Source organism: Coturnix japonica, chromosome 9, assembly GCF_001577835.2.
Source record: "Coturnix japonica isolate 7356 chromosome 9, Coturnix japonica 2.1, whole genome shotgun sequence".
Lineage (NCBI taxonomy): Eukaryota > Metazoa > Chordata > Aves > Galliformes > Phasianidae > Coturnix > Coturnix japonica.
Window position 1 is genome coordinate 12,865,805 of NC_029524.1, and position 23,103 is coordinate 12,888,907.

The window sequence follows — 23,103 nt, forward strand, 5'->3', positions numbered from 1 at the left end:
GCAGAACGCTTCGAGTCTTAGGGGGGAAAGGAAGGCGGCCCCCCGAAAAAAAAAAAAAAGCGAGAAAACAATAATCAAAGGCATTTCTCGTCGTGAGGATAAATAAAATGCGGCGTTGCTTCTGGCGGTTCTCGCCCTGTGCGGCTCTTTAGGGGCTCGGCTCCGCTCCGCGCCCCGGGACCCCCCGAACCCCTCCGCTCCGCGCACTGCTCCGCGCCCGCGCACCGCCACCCCGCCGCGCCCCCACGTCACACCGCCACCCGCCTCCACGTGACACGCGGAACGGGAGCGACCACTCGGGGCGAGGAAAAAGGGGGGGGAGTGGAGGGGCTCGAGGAGCCGCGGGGGTCTCAACGCCTCCCCCGACCCTACAGCCCCGCGGAGCCCCCCGCGCTGACCCCGATCGCGGCTTGGATGGGGGTTGTCGGGGCTCGGGGGGGCGGCGGTGACGGTAGGAGCGCGGTAGGGGAGGTCCTCGTCCCTCCCCGCGCTGGTGGCGGTGGTAGAGTCTGCAGCTCAAATTCCGAGAATTGGGCTCTGTTGATTCTTAGAACTGGGGTTCTTAGAAGTGGTGATGCAAGGAGTTTCTAGGAAAGCCCGGAGACCAGGTGATTGCTGCTTCTATTGCCGCGGCCGATTTTACCCTTTAATTCTCTCTCTCTCTCTCTCTCTCTCTCTCTCTCTTTTTTTTTTTTTTTTTTTTTCTCTCTTTTTTTCCCTCCTCTCTCTCCCTCCTCTCTCCCTCCGCTCCTGGCGCTGAGCCGCCCCTATATATTTCTTCCCATTCCCCCCCGTTCCCGCGGCAGGTGCCCCGACGGCGCTGGGATCTATTTAAAAAAAACAACCAAAAAAAACCCAACCCGAACCCAAACAACCCCATCCTTCCATCCTCCCATCGTTAACCCCCCCCCCAACCCCTTTATTTTCCTAACCACCCTCTCCGTTCTTTCGGAGCGGCCCTAATTAACTAACCGACCCCCGACGCTCCCCTCTACCCACGACGGGAGGGAAGCGCTGCCCGGTGCCGGCCGTGGTTGTACCCGCCCCGTGTTGTCCCGCACCGCCGCTCCGTCCCCGCACCTGCAGCCTTCGGGCGGGCGCAGCGCGGAGCCGCTCCCGCAGCCCGTTCGGTTCGCAGCTCTCGGAGCCGCTTTGCGCTCCCGGGGCCGCTTCCCTCTCTCGGGCCGCGCTTTATATTTTTATTCCCCTCGTTTTTTTTATTTCCCTTTCTCTTTTCTTTCTGTCTCCCCCACCCGCTCTGTCGTTCTTTTCCACCGGGCGAAGCCGCCTCGCAATCTCTTCTCGGGGCCTTTTCCGCATGGTTTCCATTCCCTTTTGCTTTTATATTTTTATTACTATGATGATTGCGTTCTCTCCGCGTTCCGATTGTTGTTATTCCGTCCCCGATGCGGCTGCGTTTTTGCAACCTGTGGCGGGGCCGAGCCGCGATCTGTCAAGCCCCGGGCGAGGAGCGGCCGCTGATGGAGGAGAGTTGCGGCATTTCCCGGCCCGGGGAAGGGGGGAGCCCGCGGGGAGGCCCGGCCCGACCGCCGCACGTCCTCTCCCTCCCGCCGGCCTCGGGGCGGGGGAACCGCGTTTGGCTTCGACGGGGAACCGGGGCGGCTGTGAATAAAGCGCGGTGCGACGCACGGGAGCGGGGTTGGGGAAGCGAGAAGGGGGGAAAAAAGTGCGTGAAGCGACTCTGAAAATAACGCGCAGAGCTCAAAATAAGAACGACGTTTGGGAACGGGGGGGAAAAGTGCGTGAAGCGACTGAGTACAGCGCGCAGAGCTCAAAATCATGATCGTAATAGCAAAACCGCGGGGAGGTCCGCGCGGAGCGCAACCACACGCGGAGCGGGGATCCCGGCAGCGCTGCGTCGGGGTGCGGGGCAGCCCCCGGTGCCCCCAGCGCAGCCCTTCCCCTGTGTTTACTACCGCGGCGCGTTTGGCGTGGGGACAGCGCTCGTAAATCTGCCGCCGGGAGCCGCGCGGTTGGCCCCCGGCCACGCGCTATTCCTGGAGCGGCCGCGCAACCTCCGCGCTCGGCCCCGCTGCGCCGCGCAGACCCCCCCCCTCACCCCCACCCCCCCCAAAAAAAAAGATACAAAGAAAAAAGGGGTGTGCGAAAGGAAAAATGTCATATTGTTATTATTATTAATATTATTATTATTATTGTTATTGTTATTATTATTATTTAGCGTGTTTTGTTTTTACAGTGCCCCCCTCCCCAATTACACACACACACACACACACACACAAAAAAGGCAAAACAAAACCGAAAAAGCCCAACTTTGTTGTGAAAACTTTCGTGGTCGGGCGGCAGCGACCTCTCTCGGCCGTGCCCCCCCAACCCTGGCTATCCTAACCCTCCCCCCCCCCCCTCCCCTTCCCCTCCTGTAGTTTGCAAAGTCACAGTATGAAATGTTATGAAATCGCCTCTTGGGTAGGAGGGAAACAGAAAGCAGGGCGTTTGTTTGGAAAAAAAAAGACTGGCAGCGGCCTCTCAGATGTGCCTAAAAAGCTGCCTTTGACCCCCTGTTGAATTTCCAGGGAACGGGCAAATCTGGGCTTAAAACCATCAGTCGAAACTAAGCCAAACAGAGCCGGCCTCGCTTCGCTTTTTGCTACTGATTTCAGGAGTGCGGGGTCGGTGCAGAGCAGGGCTGGCAGCGGGCAGATGTGGGACCGGGGCAGCTCCGTGTTGAGCCGCATCTGTCCGAGCTTCAGCTCTTACCCCGTGGAAGTGTCAGTGATTGGGGTCAGCCCTCCTTCCATCCGGGGCTCGGAGGTTTTAAATGCTTTAAAAAAATGAGGATTTGCTGTATTGTTTTGACGGCTGGAGGGATGAGAGCTTTACGAATGAACACAGGCTTCCTCCAGCCCTCCTTGGGGAGGGGGGGGAGGTTTACAGCTCAAAAATCCCTTAGAAAATACTGTAGGGCAGCCTTCTCTCTATCTATAGAAACAGAGTGAGGCAGAACCTGAGCTCCTGTTATTTTCTTCTAACGATGGGCTCGCTGCTTTAATACCGTATAACGCAGACAGCAGTTTTTGCCCCCTGAAACAAACCATGAGGCCATTCAAATATACAGAAGGTGTCGAGCAGTTTTCCAGGGGAATGGATTATTGCATCGCTCCAGCAAGGGGGGGAAATAAAGGCTCCGTCTGTGAGCAAAGCAGATCAAAGAGCCGGGGATGCATTTCAATCCCAATTTCCAATCCCCCTCCGTTCCGACTGAGTCAGTGTGGGAAGTGGGGGGGGGGTGAACCGGCTGGTTGTTACTGCGAAGGAAGAAGTGGGAATGAGAAGTGATTCTTCCCGATCCCGCTGAAAGAAACGATAGAAATGAGGATCTGTCAGGAGTCCTCACGATACTTTGTAGACATCGCGGGGCGGACCTTCAGTCTGCCCGGTGAGACAGAAATAAACCTCGCAGAAACACGAAGATTCGAGAAAAAAACACACACACACACACACACAAAAAAAAAATAAAGCAAGGCTGGAAAAGCTCATAATAATAATAATAATAATAACGTCGCTCAGACGCGTTTTAAGAGAAGCAGAATTACAGCGACCAAATTATATGTTTTCCAGGTTCGGTCGGGGTGTTGTATTTTCCAAGGGGGGGGTTGAAGCTCCGTCGCGCAGCGCAGCTGACTGCTGCCATCCAGCGGTGCGCGGGGCCGGGGCTGAGACAGCGGTCATCGGCGCGATGTTGTTGGTTTTTTCCTTTATATTTTTTTCTTCTCTTTTTTAATCCGAATTTCTGCCAAATTTAGAACGGATCGTGAAGCTGGGCTGCTTTTATTTAGCTGTTCCTTTGGACTTTCAGCTGCCATTTGTGGGAACTTTGTTGGGGTAAACACGCTGACTCTGCCCTGCCAGACCCATTGGAAAGCCAGGTGGTAAAACTCGGCTTGTGCTTTAGCAGCGGGGGGTGGATATCCTCTTAATGTGTTTGAATGCCCCATTAAAAAGAACCTGTTGTTACAAAGTCCATCGGTGAGCAGAACGGAGCTCTCACCTATAGGTGCATTTCTTAGTGCAGTTTCTGTCCGTCCACGTATTTCTTGCAGTGGTTGAAGGACCATTTAATGCCCATTTTAGTGCTGCAAACTCCTTCAGCCGGAGCCTAAAATGTTGTTTTCAGGTTTCTGAGAAGTTTGTAAAATCTAAATTTGGTGGGAAGTTGCCTGGGTGCTCGTAACCTCTCATTCCGTTTTATAGCAGCACGGGAGTCTATAAACAGGAGCCCTGTGTGTTGAGTGCCCGTATTCTTTCCTAGATCTATTTTTAAACCATTCTTCTGTTTGGCAAAAAAAAAAAAAAAGAAAAAAAAAAGTGACACTCGGTTTCCATGTTTACAGCAGGCATTGGCAAACCTCAGGAGTTCACAGTTTGCATTTGGGTTAGATGGATGTCCGAAAGTTAAACGTCTGACCAGTCGGCTTCAGACTACAAATTTAGCCTGCAAATGGAGTCCTCCCTGCATTTATTCTTATTTCTTTTTAAGTCTGCTTTAGACCTCATGTTCCCATTGCATCAGGGAAAAAGGCACACGTACCCCTGAAGCATTTAGTTCTCCAGGCTGCTTTAAAATCTTAGAAGTGCCCATGGAGCTTCATAGCTGAAGCAGGGAGCTGGGAGAGAAGTAAGAATCTGGGGTCTGTATTTTCTCCCCCCGTTTCTCCTTGCTGATGTGCTCCCTTTGGGCTGCACACTGGGGTCCTGTGAGGATCCGTGGGTTCTGTGAGGAAGATGGGATTGCTGCTGGCAGCAGGTGGAGCACAGGACAAGCACAGTGCAGGTCCCAAGGAAGATGTCCTCTCCTTAAATCCATTTGGGTTTATAAATACAGATGTGCTCTTGCCTGGGTAGTGCTGCACTTGTCCCACCGCAGCCAGGCGGGATGTTGGGATCCCTGCTGCCAACTGAGCTGCATCCCTGCAGCACAGAGTTGGGGAAGGTCGGGTTGATGACATACAGAGTGGGGACAGCAGGATGTTGACACGGGGATGGGGACTCCGCCAGCTGAGTGGTGCTCAGCCTCGCTCCATTGCTTCAGCTGGGACGTGGCTGCTGCCTTCCCTTGAAAAATTCATGTGCCAAATTGCTTGGGGTCATTGGAAAAGCTGCAGCAGGCTCAGCTCTGAGCTTCCCAAGGGCTCCGCTCAGCTCCCGGCTACGTGCCCTACTCGGTGGGAAACGTCGGGGGCGGCTCTGCTGTGCTCCCCCCGCGCTGCCTTGTGGGGGCTTTTTTTTCTGCAAAGACCAAAACAATGTGGAGTCTTAAGCCGGGCTGGCTTTCAAGGGCAATCCTTTTAAACCCTCTTTTGAAGTACAAACTATAAAGTTCCCTGCAGCGCTCAAGAAAATATGCAGTTTTTCCTGGTTCCAAACGCTGATAATAAACCCGTTCGGATAATGTATTGCATTTCCTAGAAACATTTGTTTGCTGGCAGGAAATTGGATCAGATTGAAAGTTAGCAGAGACCGCTCGATAGAGCGAGTGCAATCTGTTTGCAGAAGGGTACGATGGAAAAAACGACGGGGCTGGCGTTGGCGATGCTGTGTTTGATCTGTGCTGACAGCGCTCTAGGACTCTTCTCCGTCTCTCCTTTGCTTATTATGAACCAAGCCACGTTTTGGCCTAGACGCCAACCAGAAGCTGCTAAATTAATAAAAACTGTACTGTGACAGCTAAAGGACGCTCGGTGCCCCCTGATTGTGTGGCACGGGGAAAGCTGAGCTGGGTGCTGGTGTACCCTCAGCCCCCCATACCTCCTTTCTGTGGCTGTGTCTCAGCACTGGAGGAACCTAGTAGCCGTCTGTGGGGTGGGGGGCAGCTGGCAGTATGCCCAGGCTGGGGGTGGGAGGGCAGGATGGAGCTTCCCCTGGGCGGGCAGTTTCGTTGTGCTGTGTGGGATGAGGTTATGGGGAAGAGAGACTTCAGCCATCCACTCCTCTGGGGTGATGCAAAGGAGTCAGCACGGCAGGCGCTGGAGGGGTAGGAGAGCAGGTGTGGGGGTGATGGGTGCCCTCCTCTGGATTATCAGTATGGGGGGAAGGGGAGGGAGAGGGGAACCCTCTGTGCAAAGAGGGGTAGGAGAGGAAGGAATCTACCCTTTGAGCAGGGTGAGAGGAGGATGGATGGATGGGCGGATGGATGGATGGATGGAAAGAGATTCCCTCGATGCAGGAGTGGATGGATGGGAGGAGTTGCCCTGTGCATGGCAGAAAGATGGAGGGATGGGGGTTGCAGCTTCTCTCCACTGTGTGGTGCAGGGGACAGCTGTGAGGGTCTCTCTTCTTTGTGGGGTGGAGCTGGGGGTTCCCTCTCCACGCAGCTGAACCATTTGGCATCAGGAGGACAGCACTGACCCTGGGCTCCCTTCCAGGAATGGGCTTTCTCGGGGAGGTACCATTAGGGAAGGGCCATTCCCTGAACCGCTGGGGCAGACCCACTGCCTTCCTGGAAGGCAGCAGCATTGACAGTCCCATGTGGCCACCCCTGAAATGGGCCCCGACCTTCCTCTTTGGGCACAGCAAGCCCCGGCGTGCAGCCACCAGCACTGCTGCTGGTCCATGCCTCCGAGGTACTGGGCAGGAAAATTTGGGGGTGGGGGATGTTGGGGTGATGCTCTGAATGTAGCTGAGCGTGGGGGAGCATCCTGGGGTGGGGGGTGTGGGGATGGAGAAGGTTGTGCTTGCCCACGATGATCTTCTATGCTCCCCATCGCTTCTCTTTGCTCCTCATCATTGTCCCTTTCCCCTCAGAGCACCCTGCCTGGAGTACAAAGGTTGCCAGGGGAAGGGTTAATGCTGCTGTGCTGGAGAGGGGATGGAAAAATCCTGCATCCTGCAGCCAGAATCCTTGGGATGCACCTGCCTGTACCACAATGTGCTTTGGAGAGGGAATCTGGGAGGGTGTGTAGGGTCTGGATCTACCCCTTTCCACACACACACATGCAGACTGCTAGTGCTGTGAGTAAGGGAATTTGGCGACAGCAGCAGCTTCTCACGTGATGCTCACAGGCATAGAGTTTATCTCACAGTTTGTTGGTTTACAGACAGGTCAGTCCCTGTGTCTGTGACACTGGGTTGAGCCACTGGGAGCCCAGCCAAGGGCAGGATGTGACCCAGCAGCCCCAAATGGTGGGAACACAAATGTGTGCTGAGCTCTTTGCAGAGCCCGGGCTTTCAATTGCGAGTGGCTGGCGGTGAGCGAGTACAGAAAGGTCAGAGCCTGCAGGATTTGGGAAATGAGTCACTTTTTGTGCGCAGGCTCAGAGCAGCAGGTCTGGAAGATTTGCATTTGATGGCTGCAATGGGACTGGAACACCCCTCCGGGTTCTGTGTGACATCACACTTTAAATGACGCCCCTCCTTCCCACCCCTGCCTCTCTGGAGCAGGAGTGGAGCTGTACATCCATCTCACCTGCAGGTGCAGGGCTGCATGTGTTCTCTGTAAGTGCTGCTGGTCCCGCTGCATCACTCCAGCTTGCAGTCGATGACAAAAATAGTGGGATGAAGGTCCTAGCATTGGTTGGTTCACTTACTCACTGCACATCTCCTTGTTCCTGCTGAGGACTTCCCCTTTTGCTGGTGCCAGGTTAATTGTACATGCTGGCTTTCAGTAAATGTGAAAGTAACAGTGTGAGTTAACTCCTGAGTTTCCTTGCTGTTCTGTCCCTGCCATGCTTCCCGTGCAACCAGCTGCTGGAGACAAAGCTTGAGGTTTGGGGAATGCTTTTCCAGCAGCTGGAGGAAGGCATTTGTTTGGGTCCCCATCCGTCCCCGCCACCAACTTCCTACACAATCTTGGCCAAGTCATTGTGGCTCTTGATGTCCGCATCCTCCCGGATCTGTCTGGCTGTCCCATCCCATAGCGCTACTCCTGCTGCTCGATAAGGGCGAGAGCAGCTCGGGAAGATCAAGCTCAGCTGCTGTCCAGGTTTCTGAGCAGAGAGGCAGCAAGTGTTGGTGCGTCAGTCATAACCTGTTAACGAGGTGCTGGGAGTGTGGCATTGGTCTTGGATGTTGGCGCTGGCTGGGAATTTGGTGTTGGCAGGGGAGAGCTGTCCCTGAAAAAAAGTGGTGAGAAAATTCTCACTTGACTTCCCTTCCCCACCTGCCTTCAAGTTCCTGAGTCATGGAAATGAAAACCTCCTTGGCATACGCCCATGGTTTGGGCTGGAGGGTGTGGAAGAAGCTATGATTGGATTCTCAAAGCCTGTGGTTGTGATAAGAACGTATTGTACCGGAAGAAACAAATGTTAACCATACTGGAGAGTGCAGGGTTTGTTATCTCTAGCTTTTATCCCACTAATACTGTAGGGAAACAGCAAGCTTGTGCCTTGCCACAGCCAATTGATTATTATCTGCTAATGAGGTGTTTGTTTTCTTGTGCTTTATTTACAGGTTTGAAAGAAACTTTTGGACTGTGAATTGAGGCATTGGGTATGTACATCTCAATTTTCCCCCCCATCCTCCTTCCCTTCACAACACTGAATTAAATGTTTCATTAGACCCAGCTGAGATTTGTTTTCAGGAAAGCAGCTGCTCTGTAGAAAGTACATTCACATGAGAAAGGTGGAGGAGGTGGGGTTGGGAAGGAGAAGGTCAGGTGTTGAATTTGGTGCTGGAGGTGCAACCCAAACTTTAGACATGGGGCAATGCAGGCTGTCATGGGACAGCCATCCCTGAGTTGGGTCAGTGGGTGCTGTGCTGGGAGAAGGCTGTTGTTCCTCGACTCACCCCATCCTTCCTTGCTGGGAGAGGCTGGGCTGCAGTGTGGGCAGCAGCCCAGCAGGTTGGATGAGCTCTGCTTCCCACTGCCATCATTGGGAGACAGGAGATAGCTCTTCTCTGGGCTGGCCACCTGAGAGCAGGGAAGAAGACTGATGGTGGATGAGGGCTGGTGCTCCACCATGTAAGCAGATGTTGAAGTCTCAGTTGGGAGTTTCGTGGCTCAGTTTGATTCCCATGGCCAAGCTTGGGTGAGGGAGCTGGGTCCTGAGGATGAAGCCATGCTGGGAGCTTCAGAAGATGAACCAGAGGAGCAGCGGTGGTGGGAGGAGTGGGCTGGGGTGGGGCTGCTGTGGGTGAGGCAGGAGCCATGAGATAATCCTCAGGAGGGTCCGGTTGTCTTTGCTTGCAGGGTGCGACTGAGACACATCAGCTCTTGCTGCTGCCCCAGGGGTCTCATCAGGGGACCTGGGGGCATCCCTACAGGGCAGCAGGCTGTCTATAGGCATCCTGGAGCAGCAGTGGACTCTCCACTGAGGTTTGGATGCTCTCCAGGCTTTTTCTTCATTCCCATCTTTCTGTCCTGGGCAGACTCAAGATGGCCTCACCGGCAGACAGCTGCATCCAGTTCACCCGCCACGCAAGCGATGTCCTCCTCAATCTCAACCGCCTTAGAAGCCGGGATATCCTGACTGACGTCGTCATCATTGTGAACCGGGAGCAGTTCAGAGCCCACAAAACAGTGCTGATGGCCTGCAGGTGAGTGGGAGCTCCCCCTGCTTTTAACCACTCCACAGGGGTGAGTGAGCTCTTTGTGACCACTGTGTCCCCCGCTATCCTTAGAGCTATTCCTTCTGGCTCTAGGGCTGTGGATTTTCAAGCCCAGTTGGGTCTGAAATCCTTTTCCAGGTCAAGGATTGCTTCCTAGTGACCTCTAATTAGCATCCCACCATTACCTCACCTCATTACTGCAGATGCCTTCCAGGGTTTCCTGCTGACAATCTATAAAGATTTGGAGAAGCAAAGATTTGATAATTAAGACATCTGAAAAATGTTTTGCCAGAGTTTCTTTTTTTCTTTTTCTTTTTTTTTTCCTTTGGGTTGAAAGAGTGAGCATGGATGCCCCAAGAGGCTTCTGAAAGAACCGAGTCAGAGTGGGGAGGGAAGCGGTGGTAAGAACAGAATAAGGGGAATTTCTAAAGCAAGGTGGTGGGGAGCTGTTGAGCAGGTAAGATCTAAAAGCAGGCTGTGCCGGTTGCTAAAAGTGCAGTGCAAAAGACGCTTACTAAGCTAGGAAACCAAGCTCGATAATAAGGGGGAAGCTCAGGGAATACTGTAATTGCCTCCTTCTCCTCCTCTCTTCCCATGCACAGGACTCTGTGAGCTAAGGGATTTCAAGTAAGTTCTCGTTTTTTCTTCTTAATTGTAATGCTTGTCTTCCTCTGCCTGCTCTCTGCAGTGGCCTCTTCTACAGCATCTTCACTGACCAGCTCAAGTGCAACTTGAATGTCATCAACCTGGACCCTGAAATTAACCCTGAGGGGTTTTGCATCCTTTTGGACTTCATGTACACCTCCCGCCTGAACCTGAGGGAGAACAATATTATGGCTGTGATGGCCACGGCGCTGTACCTGCAGATGGAGCATGTGGTTGATACTTGCCGAAGGTTTGTCAAGTCTAGGTGAGCACCATGAGTGAACTTTGGAGAGCCTGGCATGATGTGTTTGGGTGGGAGAGGGGAGGGCTGACAAAGTAGCTGCGCATTTATCTTTATGTGCTGAAAATGAATGCATCTCTTCCTTTTTGCCTGGTTCCAGTGAAGCTGAGATGGTGTCTGCTGTGAAGACCCCAAGGGAAGAGTTTCTGGCTGGCCGGATGCTGAACCACCCAGAGGTGATGGCTTATCGGGGCAGAGATGTCTCAGAGAACGGCATGCCTCTCCAGAATGGGTCCCTCTGTAATGGGAGGGCCTTTGCACCTGGCTTATTCAACAGTTTGTCTGGATCCTCCATTTCCTACCCTGGGTACAGCCCTCTGCCTCTCAATGGCTTCCTCGTGGATGATGAGTTGCGGGAGATGAGGATGCCTCTCTCCGAACTCTCAAGGGTGAGTGCCTTCCCCAAGGAGAGGATCCCATGCGACAGCTCCAGGACAATCCCCACGGAGTACATGAGAACCATCACCGACATCTCAGCCAACATGTGCCACGCCACCATCTATTCTCCAAAAGAAGGTGCTGCTGAAGAAGCCAGGAGCGACATGCACTACAGCGTAGCAGCCGGTCCCAAACCTGTCGTCCCCTCCATCCGAAACAATCCCTACTTCTCTTGTGACAAAGTGGCCAAAGAGGAGGAGCGGACCTCTTCAGAGGATGAGATCAGCCAGCACTTTGAGCCCACCAATACCCCCCTGGACCGCAAGGGCCTGATCAGCCCCCAGAGCCCCCAGAAGTCAGACTGTCAGCCCAACTCTCCCACTGAGTCCAGCAGCAGCAAGAACGCCCGCATCAGTCAGAACTCCAACTCCCTCTTCACCAAGAGCCCCACTGATCCCAAAGCCTGCAACTGGAAGAAGTACAAATTCATTGTCCTCAACTCACTTAACCAGAGCACCAAACAAGACAGTGCTGACCAGAATGAGATGGGTACCCTCTCTCCTCGCACCTACATGCCCATGTCCACTTGCCAGCAGTCCATGGAGCCAGAGCATCTCAATGTGCAATCCCCCACCAAGATGAGCGTGAATGGAGAAGACTCCAATATCCCCCAAGCGAGCAGACTCAACAACATTGTTAACAGGTGAGAAGGTGGATCCTGGCAGACAGGACTCCCTATATTGTTGGTGAGAGTTTGGAGGTGTGTGACATAGATGTTGTGTTGGGGTGTCTGGTTGTGAGCAGGTGGAAACCTCTGCATTTGTTGAAGCAGTGCCAGGGTCATCAGCTGGGCTCCAGCTGTCCCCATGATAGCAGTGCCTGCTTGGCCTCATGGTGGAGCTGGGAACACAGCATCAGGAATTCCTGACCTGTTTCAGCAGCTCTGGATGGTTTCTGGAGCATGAATTTGCCAAGCATGGTTTTCACCCAAATCACTGCCTAGAGCTTGTGGTTGGCTGTAGGCACTGCAAGGCTGAATTAGCGTGGAGCAGCATCCTCTGGACCTGGATGTTCCTAGAGAGCTTGGAGGTCATTTTATGATGGGCACCTGCAGGGTGAGGCTCAGGGACCTGTTGTTGATCAGGGCTATGCTGTGCATCTTAGCTCAGAAGTCTTCCCATAAAACATGGGTGTTCCTTGTGTCTGGAATGATGCAAACAACAAGGACCTGGTAGCTCAAGCACAGCAAGAGCCTTCTCACAGCTGTGTGTGTTGCTGTTCTTCCATAGGTCCCGGGATGGGTCCCCGCGCAGCACTGAGGGGCAGTCCCCACTCTACATGCATTCGTCGAAGTGCAGCTCCTGCGGCTGCCAGTCCCCTCAACACACGGAGATGTGCCTTCACACCTCTGGTTCAGCCTTTGGAGAGGAGATGGGGGAAACCCAGTCTGAGTACTCCGACTCCAGCTGCGGTGAGTCCTGCATCCCGGTCACCTGTTCAGCCAGCAGGCAGGGAGGCACGTTCACCCAGAGTTCTTCATAAGGGACTGCCAGGCCTGTCTCTGGTGCTGGTGGATCCTGAAGTGCTTTATGGTGTTACCTGGATGGCCAGCTGTGTGCACACATGTGAGATGCACACACGTGGGAACTGCTTCTGCCCTCCCCTTCCCCAGCACCATCCAGATACCTTCTATGGGGAGTTAGTCACCTGCTGTTAACCTGGCAGCTAAGGACAGGAAATAAATTGAACTCCACCCTGCTGCTATCACATGAGAACAAGCTTGGCAGATGTAATGATCCTAATGGGGATTGGGCAAGGTAGAGTGTCTCATGCATCCGTCACGATACCTTCATTATCAGGGAGCCAAATGTGCACATCTGGAGAAATGCAGATAATGAGCCTTGCAATCTCGTTGCAAAACCCCACAAGCCCAGAGACAATATCTGTGTGCCCATCTGCCTGTAGCTCAGGGAGAGGGAATGCAGAATTGCCACTGTGGTGTGGGCAGAGATGTGTAGCAGTAACCCAGGTGTGATGCTCAAAGCTCCCTGCAGCATTTAAGAGTTGGGCAGCCCTGTAACAGGGGACCTGCCTGCTTCTTCAGGTGGTGCTGGTCTTCCCATGCTCATGGAAGGCATCTGTACCATAAAGCTTTAAGACCTCTGAAGGTGTTTTGCTTCAGAACCAAGCGTCCTTCAGAAGATGCCTGATAACTCGGGTGCATAGGGCTGTTCATCACCCGTCTCACCTCTCTCTGCTCTGCCCCTCAGAGAATGGAGCCTTCTTCTGCAATGAGTGTGACTGCCGGTTCTCCGAGGAGGCCTCACTCAAGAGACACTCTCTGCAAGTCCACAGCGACAAACCCTACAAGTGCGACCGCTGCCAGGCCTCCTTCCGCTACAAGGGGAACCTCGCCAGCCACAAAACCGTCCATACAGGTACGGTGTCTGCAGCACCTCCAGGGTTGAGTTTGTTTGCTGTAAAGCACTGGGTGTTTGTCAACGTGTGGCTGTGAGCAGATGTGTGTCCTCTGCGTTACACAGGAGAAAAGGAAAAATCAAAGTCGTGTAGGGTTTTTTTTTGTTGTTGTTGTTTTTCAGCTCCACAAGTGGCTGCAGGCTGGGTCTGATGATGTAGGTTCAAAGCCCTCTGACACCCCAGGTCCAATTAATCCACCAGGCAGGAACCCATTTGCTTTTGAATGCTAAACAACAGAAAAAGGCAGGAAGGGACAGGCAATGGCTTGTTCTACTCCCCATTGAGCTCATCTTCAACCAGCCTGAAGAAACTAGTTAAAATCTTTTTGCAATTCCCCCCCTTGCCATGAAAAGGCAGCCAGGGCTGACAGCAGGAGTTGTGTCTGAAGAATGAATGGGGCCGGGTCACCAGGCGTGCCTTGGCTTCCTGCTCTCTTGGCTCTTCTCACTCCTCCAAGGAGGAATGGGACGTGCCGGGGACTGAGAGGCAGCTGTGTGTGCCCTGCTTAGTGCTGTGGGGGCACTGGGGGTGCCAGTCAGGAAGAGTGATGCTGTTAATCCATGCTAATAGAGCTGCCTGACTTTCTCTTTTGCTCCCAACCCAAAAAGGATAATAGCAGACCAACTCTGCTCCAGAGAGGAGTGAGGCTGCTTCTGCCTGTTACTCTCTTCCTATGATAACTGTGTGCCACAGACACCTGTAAAAGGATCAGGCCTGTGGCAGGACTGTGCTTTGTGGCTGGCATGTGCATGGCACGCTGATGTTTATCCCCTTGTCCTTTCTGTTGGACTCTGCAGGAGAAAAGCCGTACCGCTGCAACATCTGTGGGGCGCAGTTCAACCGGCCAGCCAACCTGAAAACCCACACACGTATTCACTCCGGAGAGAAACCCTACAAGTGCGAGACCTGTGGGGCCAGATTTGTCCAGGTGGGTGTGTGCTCTGAGACCCACAGCATACAGGGGTGGGACATGGCCAGGGGTGAGGCCATGTAGAGGATAAACTGGGGTTTGAGGTTGGTGGAAACCAGCTTGTCGGCTCGGTAGGAAACCTAACTTGGGGCTGCTGTCTCACAGGTTGCCCACCTCCGTGCTCATGTGCTCATTCACACTGGTGAGAAGCCATACCCCTGTGAGATCTGTGGCACACGTTTCCGGCACCTGCAGACCCTCAAAAGCCACCTTCGAATCCACACGGGCGAGAAACCGTATCATGTGAGTGACCAGCCTCTTTTCTTCAGGGATTGGGATGCTAACAAACCCAAGGGGTGGGAAGATGTCAAATCATTCACATGGGCTTGCTGAAGCATTGGGAATGCTCTGATGTGTAGCCAGCACCGGGTGCATCAGAGCTGCTTTCCTACTCTTCCTCTGTTCTGGAAGAAAGTTACACTTCTCCAGATAGCCATGGCTTAAACTACAGCCTCCTGCTGCACATGGGGATGGAGAGAGGAGCTTTTTCCACTCTGGGTGTGCAGTGGTCACATTACACATGGGAAGGATGGGCATTTGCTTGGTCGTGCTGCTTGGCCACCACTTCCAAGGGATGGATGTGAACCCTGATGTGATTTTAACACCTTGTGCCTTTGCTTTTTTGCTTTGCAGTGTGAGAAGTGCAACCTGCACTTCCGCCACAAAAGCCAGCTGCGGCTGCACCTGAGGCAGAAGCACGGGGCCATCACAAACACCAAGGTGCAGTATCGCATCTCAGCCAACGAGGTGCCTCCGGAGCTCCCCAAGGCTTGTTGAAGGCCAAGGATTTCCCAGGAGGAGATCAGAGGGAAGCTGTCCAAAGGATATTTGCAACACTTTAATGGAGAAAAATAGAATAAAGTAAGATTATATATATATAAAGGAAAAGAAAACAAAACCAATTCATCACATGATGGAGTGCCTCTAAACCCATAGTGCAGATAGGTGGAAAACATTAGAAACGAACTAAACAATAAAATAATAATAAAGAATAAAAAAATATATATAAAAAAAAAAGAAGAAACACGGGTTTTATTTTTCCCAGTTATGTGAAAACAACGACAACAACAACAGAAAGAAAGAGAAAATTATTCAGATCTTATTGTATATAGAACATAGAAATGAAAGAGAGTCATTTACAATGTCTGTGCAGTGGAGTGTTGATAAGCTCTGGAGTCGAACCTTCACAGCCTTTGCCGTTTGAAGATGAGGAATGTAATGTTGATCTACGGGAACAGACTTCTTTCTTTTGTATGCAAAATGCGTGTCCTTTTAAAGAGAAAGTTATGCTATTAAAGAGAGGGCTTTAACTTTTTTAACCAAAGGTGAAGGAATCTATGGCAGAGTTGTAAATATATATAGATATAAATATATAAATATATATATATAAAATAAATATATATAGACCTTTAAAAAAAGAAAAAAAAAGCTATATTAAAAATATATATAAAATGCATTAAAGGCTCAGTTGGACTCTGCAGGCAGAAGCCACTCTGAGAATCTTTATTATGATAGAGCACTTAACGAGATATTTTAAAGTATTGCATCTGTACAAGTAAGAAAATATTTTGTCTATAAATGCATCAGTGTATTTGTATTTTTTTGCAAGTGAAGGTTTACAATTTACAAGAAAAACAAAACAAAACAAAAGTGTGTATTAAACCAACCGAGCTGCAGAAGGAATTGAAGATAATAATAAAATGTAACTTTTCTTTTCGTCGTTCTAGTTCTCAGTCTGTATATATGTAAAATGTGGTTTCGCACGGTGCCTTTCTTTTCAATGGAAGTTTTTCAACGTATGGACTATATTGAGCTCAGTTTCTTCTTCAAGGTACAGCCTGATGTTGCAGAAGGAGTTTTGGTGGAACTCTCTGTCTGGGAATGTTATTATTTTTTCTTGTTTGTTTGTTTTTTGTTTGTTTTGTTTTGGATTATATATATATATATATATTATTTTTTTTTTCCAGTCTTATTTTACATGCTTGTGTTATAAACAATCTCGGGAGACAGGGTTTGGGCTGTGTCTAAACTGCATTAATGCGTTCTGTAAAATATAGCTGTACAAATAAAAGAATAAAATGAAGAAAAGTGAAGCGCCATGCAGTGAGAGCTCTGCTTTGCTTTGCTTTGCTTTTTACCTCCTGGAGCATCCTCATACACAAACCAGAAGGGGATGAGCCCCTGTGCTGCTCCCAGCTGCAGCTGGATGAGTGTGGGGATTCCTCCCAGCTGGGGCTGAAGCTATGGGGGACCCTCAGGGTGGGGGGAGCCCCAAAATGCCTCCTGCTCTGTGCTCACCAGTTGTAGCAAAGTAAGGAGGACTCGCTGAGTGCATCTCTGTGTGATGTGGGTAGCACTGTTGTGGGGCAGAGCTGGGCAGGCCTCAGCTCATGTTTTGTTCTTTTGTGGTTAATTTGGGTACAGGGCTGGGGGTGATTTGCTCTGATGGGCCTCAAAGCATCTACAGGAAGAGGAGGCTGTGGGATGAGGTCCTGCTGGCCCCAAATCCAGGCACACTGCTGTGACTGCCTCCCATCTTCAGGGTCCTCCCTGCTGTCAGGAGCTGACTCCTCAGCCCCTCTTGGTCCTTGCATTTGGAGCTTTTGGAAGCTGCTGGCTGTGCTGCCAGCCCCTGCCTTTCGCAGACGAGCAGGCCTTATCCCTGTGACCTCTTTTTCCCATTGTGTTTGCAAAACAAATACCATTTTCCTGGATGATGGCTGTGTTTCCTCCCCCTGACAGATCAGCCTTTTTTAACCATGATGTCATGCCTTATCCAGGCAGTCCAACCAAAGTGACAGCAACCTCTGCCTTTTATCCCCGGGTAGAGGTGAGGGAACACTCAGCTCTGCACTACACATATTTCATGGTTGTCAAGCCTGTAAATGATGAACCAGTCAGGCCAGCCCTTTGAAAACCTGGCTCCAAAGAAGGGGGTTGAGCCATTCCAATTCTCTAAAGAACAGACAACTGCAAGCTGGTAAACCAGATGCTTTCCATGAAGTTTCCCAGAGTGTGTCTGAGTGGTTCTTTTGGTCCCCATCTCACCCCCATTCCACACACAGACATCCCAAAAGATGGGGATGTAGCCATGTTTTCCTTCAGACTTCATCTGCAACAGAAAGCACATCACAAAGCTCACAGCTCCCGCCTCGTTTTGCTTCTCATATGGGACCACAACCAGATAAATGGGTTGGGCTCCCTCGAGCTGAGCAGTTTGGGGGCTGCCTCTCCATTCCTTGGGCTTGGCTTTGGTGCTGCAGAACTTATGCTGAGTAAAAACAGCACTGAAGTACAGAATATGTAAATACAAGCACCGCACCTGGGGCCTTCCCAAATGTGGCCGTTGACCTCAATGTACCGAGGGACCAAAGGATGATATCTGCCCTTTATTTCTGCTAGCAGCTCCCAGGGCTGCGCTGGTCAGTGCTTTGCAGGATGGTTTTGAGGCACTTGGCTGCGTTCTGGCGGATGCCCACGAGATGGCAGGCGAGGATGGAGTTTAGAGAGTGCTAGGAATGAATGAGATATAATAATAATAATAATAATAATAATAATAATAATAATAATAATAATAATAATAATAATAATAATAATAATAGAATCCAGCCTGCACTGTGACATCTGTTGCTCTATGGAAAAGTCTTAAAATCTTACACCTGAGGAAGAAATGCTATCAGGAGGGACCTTGAAAGGCTGCTACAGGTGAACCTCATGAAACCTCGTGGTAACCAGCCCATAGGAGTGGGATTTAAGGTCCTTTCTATTCGAAACCATGCTGTGAAAGCCTGCAGGCAGAAGGAAGCTGATGTCCTGCAGTTTGTCCCTGGCCTCAGTTGCTGCAGGGAAAGACCAGCTGCAGCCCACAGCGACTAGGAGCAACCAGAAGAATTTCACAGCTCCCAGATCACAGCCTGGCACTACAGCGTGGCTGACTGCTGCACTGTAAGAAAAATGTTTGATCTCTGCTGTCAGAACAACGTTTTGCAGGTGGCAGCTGGGGTGGTGAGGTGCAATGAGAGCTGTTCTTGCAGGCATGGTGACAGCAGAGGGCACACTGTGCAGGCACAGCACCGAGCACGCAGCCTGTTCGTTCTGCTCTGGCGCTGCTGGGCTGCTCTGGATTTGTGGAGCAAGCTGGAGGAGAGCTGGGGTAAGGAAGCAGTCATAGGAATTCAATGCAATTCAATCATCTGCAAAGCTACATGCCCTGCAGCAGGAAGAAAGGAATTGAGTCACCCTCGCTGCAGACTCACAGTGATGGATTTATCTGGCTGGGGATTGAGCGGGGAAAAATAATCTGAGCGTGCTGATCCACAGAGGAGCTGAAGGAGTGGGAAGTGGCAGTTCTGCACCTTGCTCCTCTATGTTTAAACCAGAGTCCTGAGGACATCTGACTGCCTTCATTTCCCATTGCCTGGGAAGAACAGGAGACTCTGCAAAGGGGCACGGGGTAGATGGACTCCCTTTTTCCTGACCCTCTCTGTTGATTTCCTTCAGGTCAGCACAAGAGGGCTTTCTGGACCAGAGCACATGTTTTCACATCTGATTAAATTGAATTGTTTTCCTTCAGATCTTTTTCTGAAACAGAATGCTGAGCTCTGTGTCCATCAGGATGATTCCTCAGAATTCTACCTGAGAGCACCAGGAGTTTTGATCCTTCCAACGTTTTATCCAGGAACAAAGTTCAAATCTAACAGAAGCTCCGTCTCATTAGAACAAACCAAGACGACTATAGGGGAACTTTACTTTTGCTCTTACCTTTACAAGCTCTGCAGCCTCAGCTGAATCCCAGGAGAGAAGAAATGGATAAGGTGGGTGTCAGAGCCTTCCTGAGGCTGCTCTGGCTCAGGGTCCAAGCCATCTCCTGATGGGATGCAGGGCCAGAGACAGCAAAGGAGCACACGCTTCTGCTTCACCTCGGTGTTGTAGAGTGGCAGAGTCATAACCAGCCTGTTCCTCCAGATCTTGTCCCTGTGTGGCTGGCAGAGTCACAACAGGCAGGGACACCATCAAAATCAAGGATCCCCAGTGGGGACTAAGGGTTTGTGCTTGCCTGGGACAAGGCTGCAGGGAATACATCTCCAACTACAGCAGCACTACTCCTAGCCTGAAGCCCCACTGAACTACACTACTTTGCAAAAGGATGCCTTGCACTGCAGAGTGGCTGGGAAAGGTTGTCAGAGCATGGCTGAAGTATATGGATATTGAAATGAAATGTGAAAGACGGGCAAGGACAGAGGCCAGCAAGGAATAAACACTTTTGGGGGCTGGACTCCTGTACACAGAGGTGCTGCAAATGATGAGCTGAGAAGCTTGGCTTTGGATAGGGCATTAAGAATCACTTCTGAAAGCCACATATGGACTAGAGTGTTTTCTCACACCTTTTACACCAGTACAACCACACTGGCCATGAGAAATTTGACGGTCACTTGCTGCTACTGGCACAGCTATGGGAAGTAGGGGAATTGCTGCTGAGGGAAGCCACCCCTAGGAAATGTCTCTTTAAGGCAACTGAGAGGGCCAGTATAGGTTTGGTGACCTGACACATGCTATCTAAGACACCTGCCATGCCCTGGACTGGCCCTGCTCCTTTGACTGCAGGGAGGAGCGATGTGCTTGAGTCCAGCTGCTAGTATGGTGACACGATGGAGAGAGGTCTGAGAGTCATGGCTCTTGGAGACAGACTGCTCTTTTTGTGTCCAAATCAGTCCTGTTGCCTTCTTTTGCACTGAAATTTGGGGAAGGTGCAATGGTGGAAATGATGTGCAGCTGCAGATGTCTGCCCAGAGGAAGGGATGGGCAGGGTGGGCAGTGTCTGATCAACCTGGAGGTCTGCCTGGTTGGGAACCAGCAACCAGCACCAGTTCCTCTTGCTGGGCTGCAAAGCAGAGCAGGAACTTTTCCATACGTGCTCTTTGTTCCCAGCTCAGCATCACTATGGTCAGGGAGCGTGTTGTTGGGGGAGCGTTAATTCGGTACTAACTGAATTAATCCTTCTGGAGATTTCTGGAGAGCTTTGAACAGCAGCTCAGTCTTTGTTCCTACAAGCCTTTGACTTTCTGCCGCTGGGAATGGGAGGAGGGGTCCCCTGCCACCACGTGTCTGAGTAGTAGCGGGGCCCTTCGCAGCCTTCTCTGCTCCTGACACCTGGGAAAGGGCTGATGTGGCCCATCCTTCAGGGTGTAGGGAGCCGTCCTTCCAGTAGCTTTGCCCGCGGTGGGCAGCAGCCAGCCTGCTGGGAATGGGCAGGGAGAGACGAGGGAGACCAGCGGGATGGAAGCGTTCCCACTGAGATTGTAGCGGCTTTGAACCCGGCACTAGCGGGGTTCCCTGCGGGCTCAGCCGGAACCTGGCATGGCTAAGACGCCGCTTGTGTCTTCTTTTCCGAGCTGCGGAGATGTCGCAGAGCCGGGCTCTGTGCGGCCGGCTGAGAGCAGAGCTGCCCCGACGGCAGCCGGAGCTGGTCGGGGTCTTGTTCAGAGAGGTCCTCGGGGGCCGGGGAAGCAGAAAGAGCCCCCGGGGGCAGCTCGGCATCCCTCGATCCCTGCTGGAGCCGGAGGCAAATCTGTCCTTAAGGGAAGGATTTGCAGCTTCGCTGCTGTGCGGTCGTTTGTTACTCGGCGGGGTGGGTGAGCTCCGCTACGAGAGGGGCTTTGGCACCGGGGCCGTGGGGAGGGCGGTGCACAGCCAGGAACCCCTCACCGCCCCTTGGGGGGGCTTTGAAGCTCGGGGAGGAGAGAAAGGATGAGTAGAGTCGAGGACGGGATAAGCAGCGGTTTGGGGAGCAAAACCCTCCAGAGAGCAGGCGGGGGAGAGGAATGCAACCGAGGGGAGCACCGCAGGTGTGTCTGGCCGGCCCCGGGCAGAGCGGAGCATCCCCGGCCGCGGCCCCCCCTCGGGCCGGGCAGAGACCCACCCCCGGCGGCGTGGGGCGAGGGGGGCGCCCCCGCCTTGACGTCAGGAGAAGGGTTTATAAAGGCGACAGGAGCCGAGGAGATCCCCAACGCCGGAGCCGAGCCGCAGCGGAGCCGTCAGCTCTTCCCCGCCGCCTCCTGCCTGAGTCCGACCCGCCGGCGAGATGCTGTCGTGCCGCCTGCAGTGCGCCCTGGCCCTTCTCTCCATCGCCCTGGCCGTCGGCACCGTCTCGGCCGCCCCCTCGGACCCGAGGCTCCGGCAGTTCCTGCAGAAGTCCCTGGCTGCCGCCGCCGGGAAGCAGGTGAGTGAGAGCCCCGCGACGGGGCGGACACCCCGCTGGAGCCTCCGGCACCCCCGCTGCAGAACCCCACTCCCTCTCCATGTAACTCCAGCTTCTCCTCCTGCTTCCCCCTGCAGACCCTCCAGCTCCCCCTCCACCCCAGCATCCTGTAGCAGATTCCTGGGTTCCCCGTTGCAGACCTTTCTGGTTTCCCTCTGGACACCCCTGTACTATCCGTGTAGATCCCTCACCAGAACTCCTCGGTGTCCCCTCTCTGGATCCCGGGTTGCTTGCAGAGCCCGGTTCCCTGACAGCTCCCTGGGTTCCCTACCAGGGCTGAGCTTTATGACTAGGGGCAGGAAGGCAAGACCACCCTCCCATCACATTCTACTGGGGGACAAGGAGCAGCTGCTGCCAAGACAGAGAGCTGTGCCCCTCGGAAAGCTTTCCAGGGCACTGAACCAAGGCTGTGCTGCAGGAGAATGTCTTCCACTATGCAAAGGAGCAGTAGGACTTGGAGGGATGAGAGAGAAAATCACCCATGATGAATGCCCCCACTCAGCCTCCCCTGCGAGCTTTTCACTTGCTGTACGGCATCCCTGCTGAGTGTATATTCAGTGCTGGACCAGCAGTGAGGAAGGGGGTTGTGGGGTGGTGCTGGGATGAGCTCCTTCCTGGCACAACCAGGACGGGGATCTCCTCACTGCACCAGGTAGATGTCAGTGCTCTGCTCTATTCTATAGCCATAGCTGCTCTAAGGCAGCTGCGGAGCTGTGTAAGTCGCTGAGCACAAAGGAAGTGAGCCCCCCAACAGCCAAAGAATAACTGTGGTCCCTCTCCTGCTTTCTCTCCCCTCTCCCCAAGGAACTGGCCAAGTACTTTTTGGCAGAACTGCTCTCAGAGCCAAGCCAGACAGAAAATGAAGCTCTGGAGTCGGAGGACTTGTCCCGAGGGGCCGAGCAGGACGAAGTGAGACTGGAGCTGGAGCGTTCAGCCAACTCAAACCCTGCGCTGGCTCCCCGGGAACGCAAAGCAGGTTGCAAGAACTTCTTCTGGAAAACTTTCACATCCTGTTAGCTTTTGAAACCCACCTGTCCTCCCCATCCACCCCTGCCTTCTTCCTATTCCCCTGCCCTGAGCAGAACCTTCACCACGAGAGGCGAAGACTGTAAATACACGGTCCACGGTTATGGTGAAAGTAAACACACAAGGAATCTTTGAGTTTGATTTTGAGTTGTTTTAATAAAACTTTCAGTTCCAATTGTACATGATTTGCTTGAGTTGTGATTTCTGACTGGTTCTTCAATGACGTGCACTCTGCAATTCTTTCAGATGTACTGTTTTTAATCCTTTGTTGCAATAAATTTTATGTTTCAAACAGTGATGCTGAGAGTGGCTGGTCACTGAGAAAAGCTAAGCCTCCTTGCTCAGCCTTCTTGTCTTGGAAACACTGCCTGTCTCAGGGCAAAACCAGCGAGCAGCAGCGTAGCCTCTATACACACACACAGACACAAATGCACACATGCAATTTCTATAAGTGAAATTTTCTGCTGTGGTCTTTCTCTGGCACCCAGAAACTCCACAGCATTTTAGATATCAAGTCCCTATTTT

At 52.3% G+C, this 23,103-nt stretch overlaps 2 protein-coding genes across 3 annotated transcripts; both read left to right on the forward strand.

Moving 5' to 3' along the window:
- Positions 1-495: 495 nt before the first annotated feature.
- Positions 496-16,391, forward strand: BCL6 (BCL6 transcription repressor). Of its 2 annotated transcripts, none has more exons than XM_015871823.2 (10): positions 496-608; positions 8,425-8,463; positions 9,343-9,510; positions 10,211-10,432; positions 10,569-11,549; positions 12,136-12,317; positions 13,117-13,284; positions 14,122-14,252; positions 14,400-14,537; positions 14,928-16,387. In XM_015871823.2, the coding sequence occupies exons 3-10, from the start codon at positions 9,350-9,352 to the stop codon at positions 15,069-15,071; spliced, it is 2,127 nt and encodes a 708-aa protein (XP_015727309.1). In that variant the 5' UTR covers positions 496-608; positions 8,425-8,463; positions 9,343-9,349; the 3' UTR covers positions 15,072-16,387. The 2 variants fall into 2 exon arrangements, with proteins under 2 accessions (XP_015727309.1, XP_015727310.1); XM_015871824.2 differs by lacking the exon at positions 496-608 and adding an exon at positions 7,368-7,470 and having other exon boundaries at positions 14,928-16,391.
- Positions 16,392-21,279: 4,888 nt separating this feature from the next.
- On the forward strand, positions 21,280-22,876 carry SST (somatostatin). The gene is made up of 2 exons (XM_015871943.2): positions 21,280-21,513; positions 22,357-22,876. The coding sequence occupies exons 1-2, from the start codon at positions 21,376-21,378 to the stop codon at positions 22,567-22,569; spliced, it is 351 nt and encodes a 116-aa protein (XP_015727429.1). The 5' UTR covers positions 21,280-21,375; the 3' UTR covers positions 22,570-22,876.
- Positions 22,877-23,103: the final 227 nt, after the last annotated feature.

Coding starts and splice junctions, on each gene's coding strand:
- SST (XM_015871943.2), top strand. CDS start 21,376: ATGCTGTCGTGCCGCCTGCAGTGCGCCCTGGCCCTTCTCTCCATCGCC. Junction 21,514..22,356: donor CTGCCGCCGCCGGGAAGCAG/GTGAGTGAGAGC, acceptor CCTCTCCCCAAG/GAACTGGCCAAGTACTTTTT.
- BCL6 (XM_015871823.2), top strand. CDS start 9,350: ATGGCCTCACCGGCAGACAGCTGCATCCAGTTCACCCGCCACGCAAGC. Junction 11,550..12,135: donor CTCAACAACATTGTTAACAG/GTGAGAAGGTGG, acceptor GTTCTTCCATAG/GTCCCGGGATGGGTCCCCGC. Junction 13,285..14,121: donor CCACAAAACCGTCCATACAG/GTACGGTGTCTG, acceptor TGGACTCTGCAG/GAGAAAAGCCGTACCGCTGC.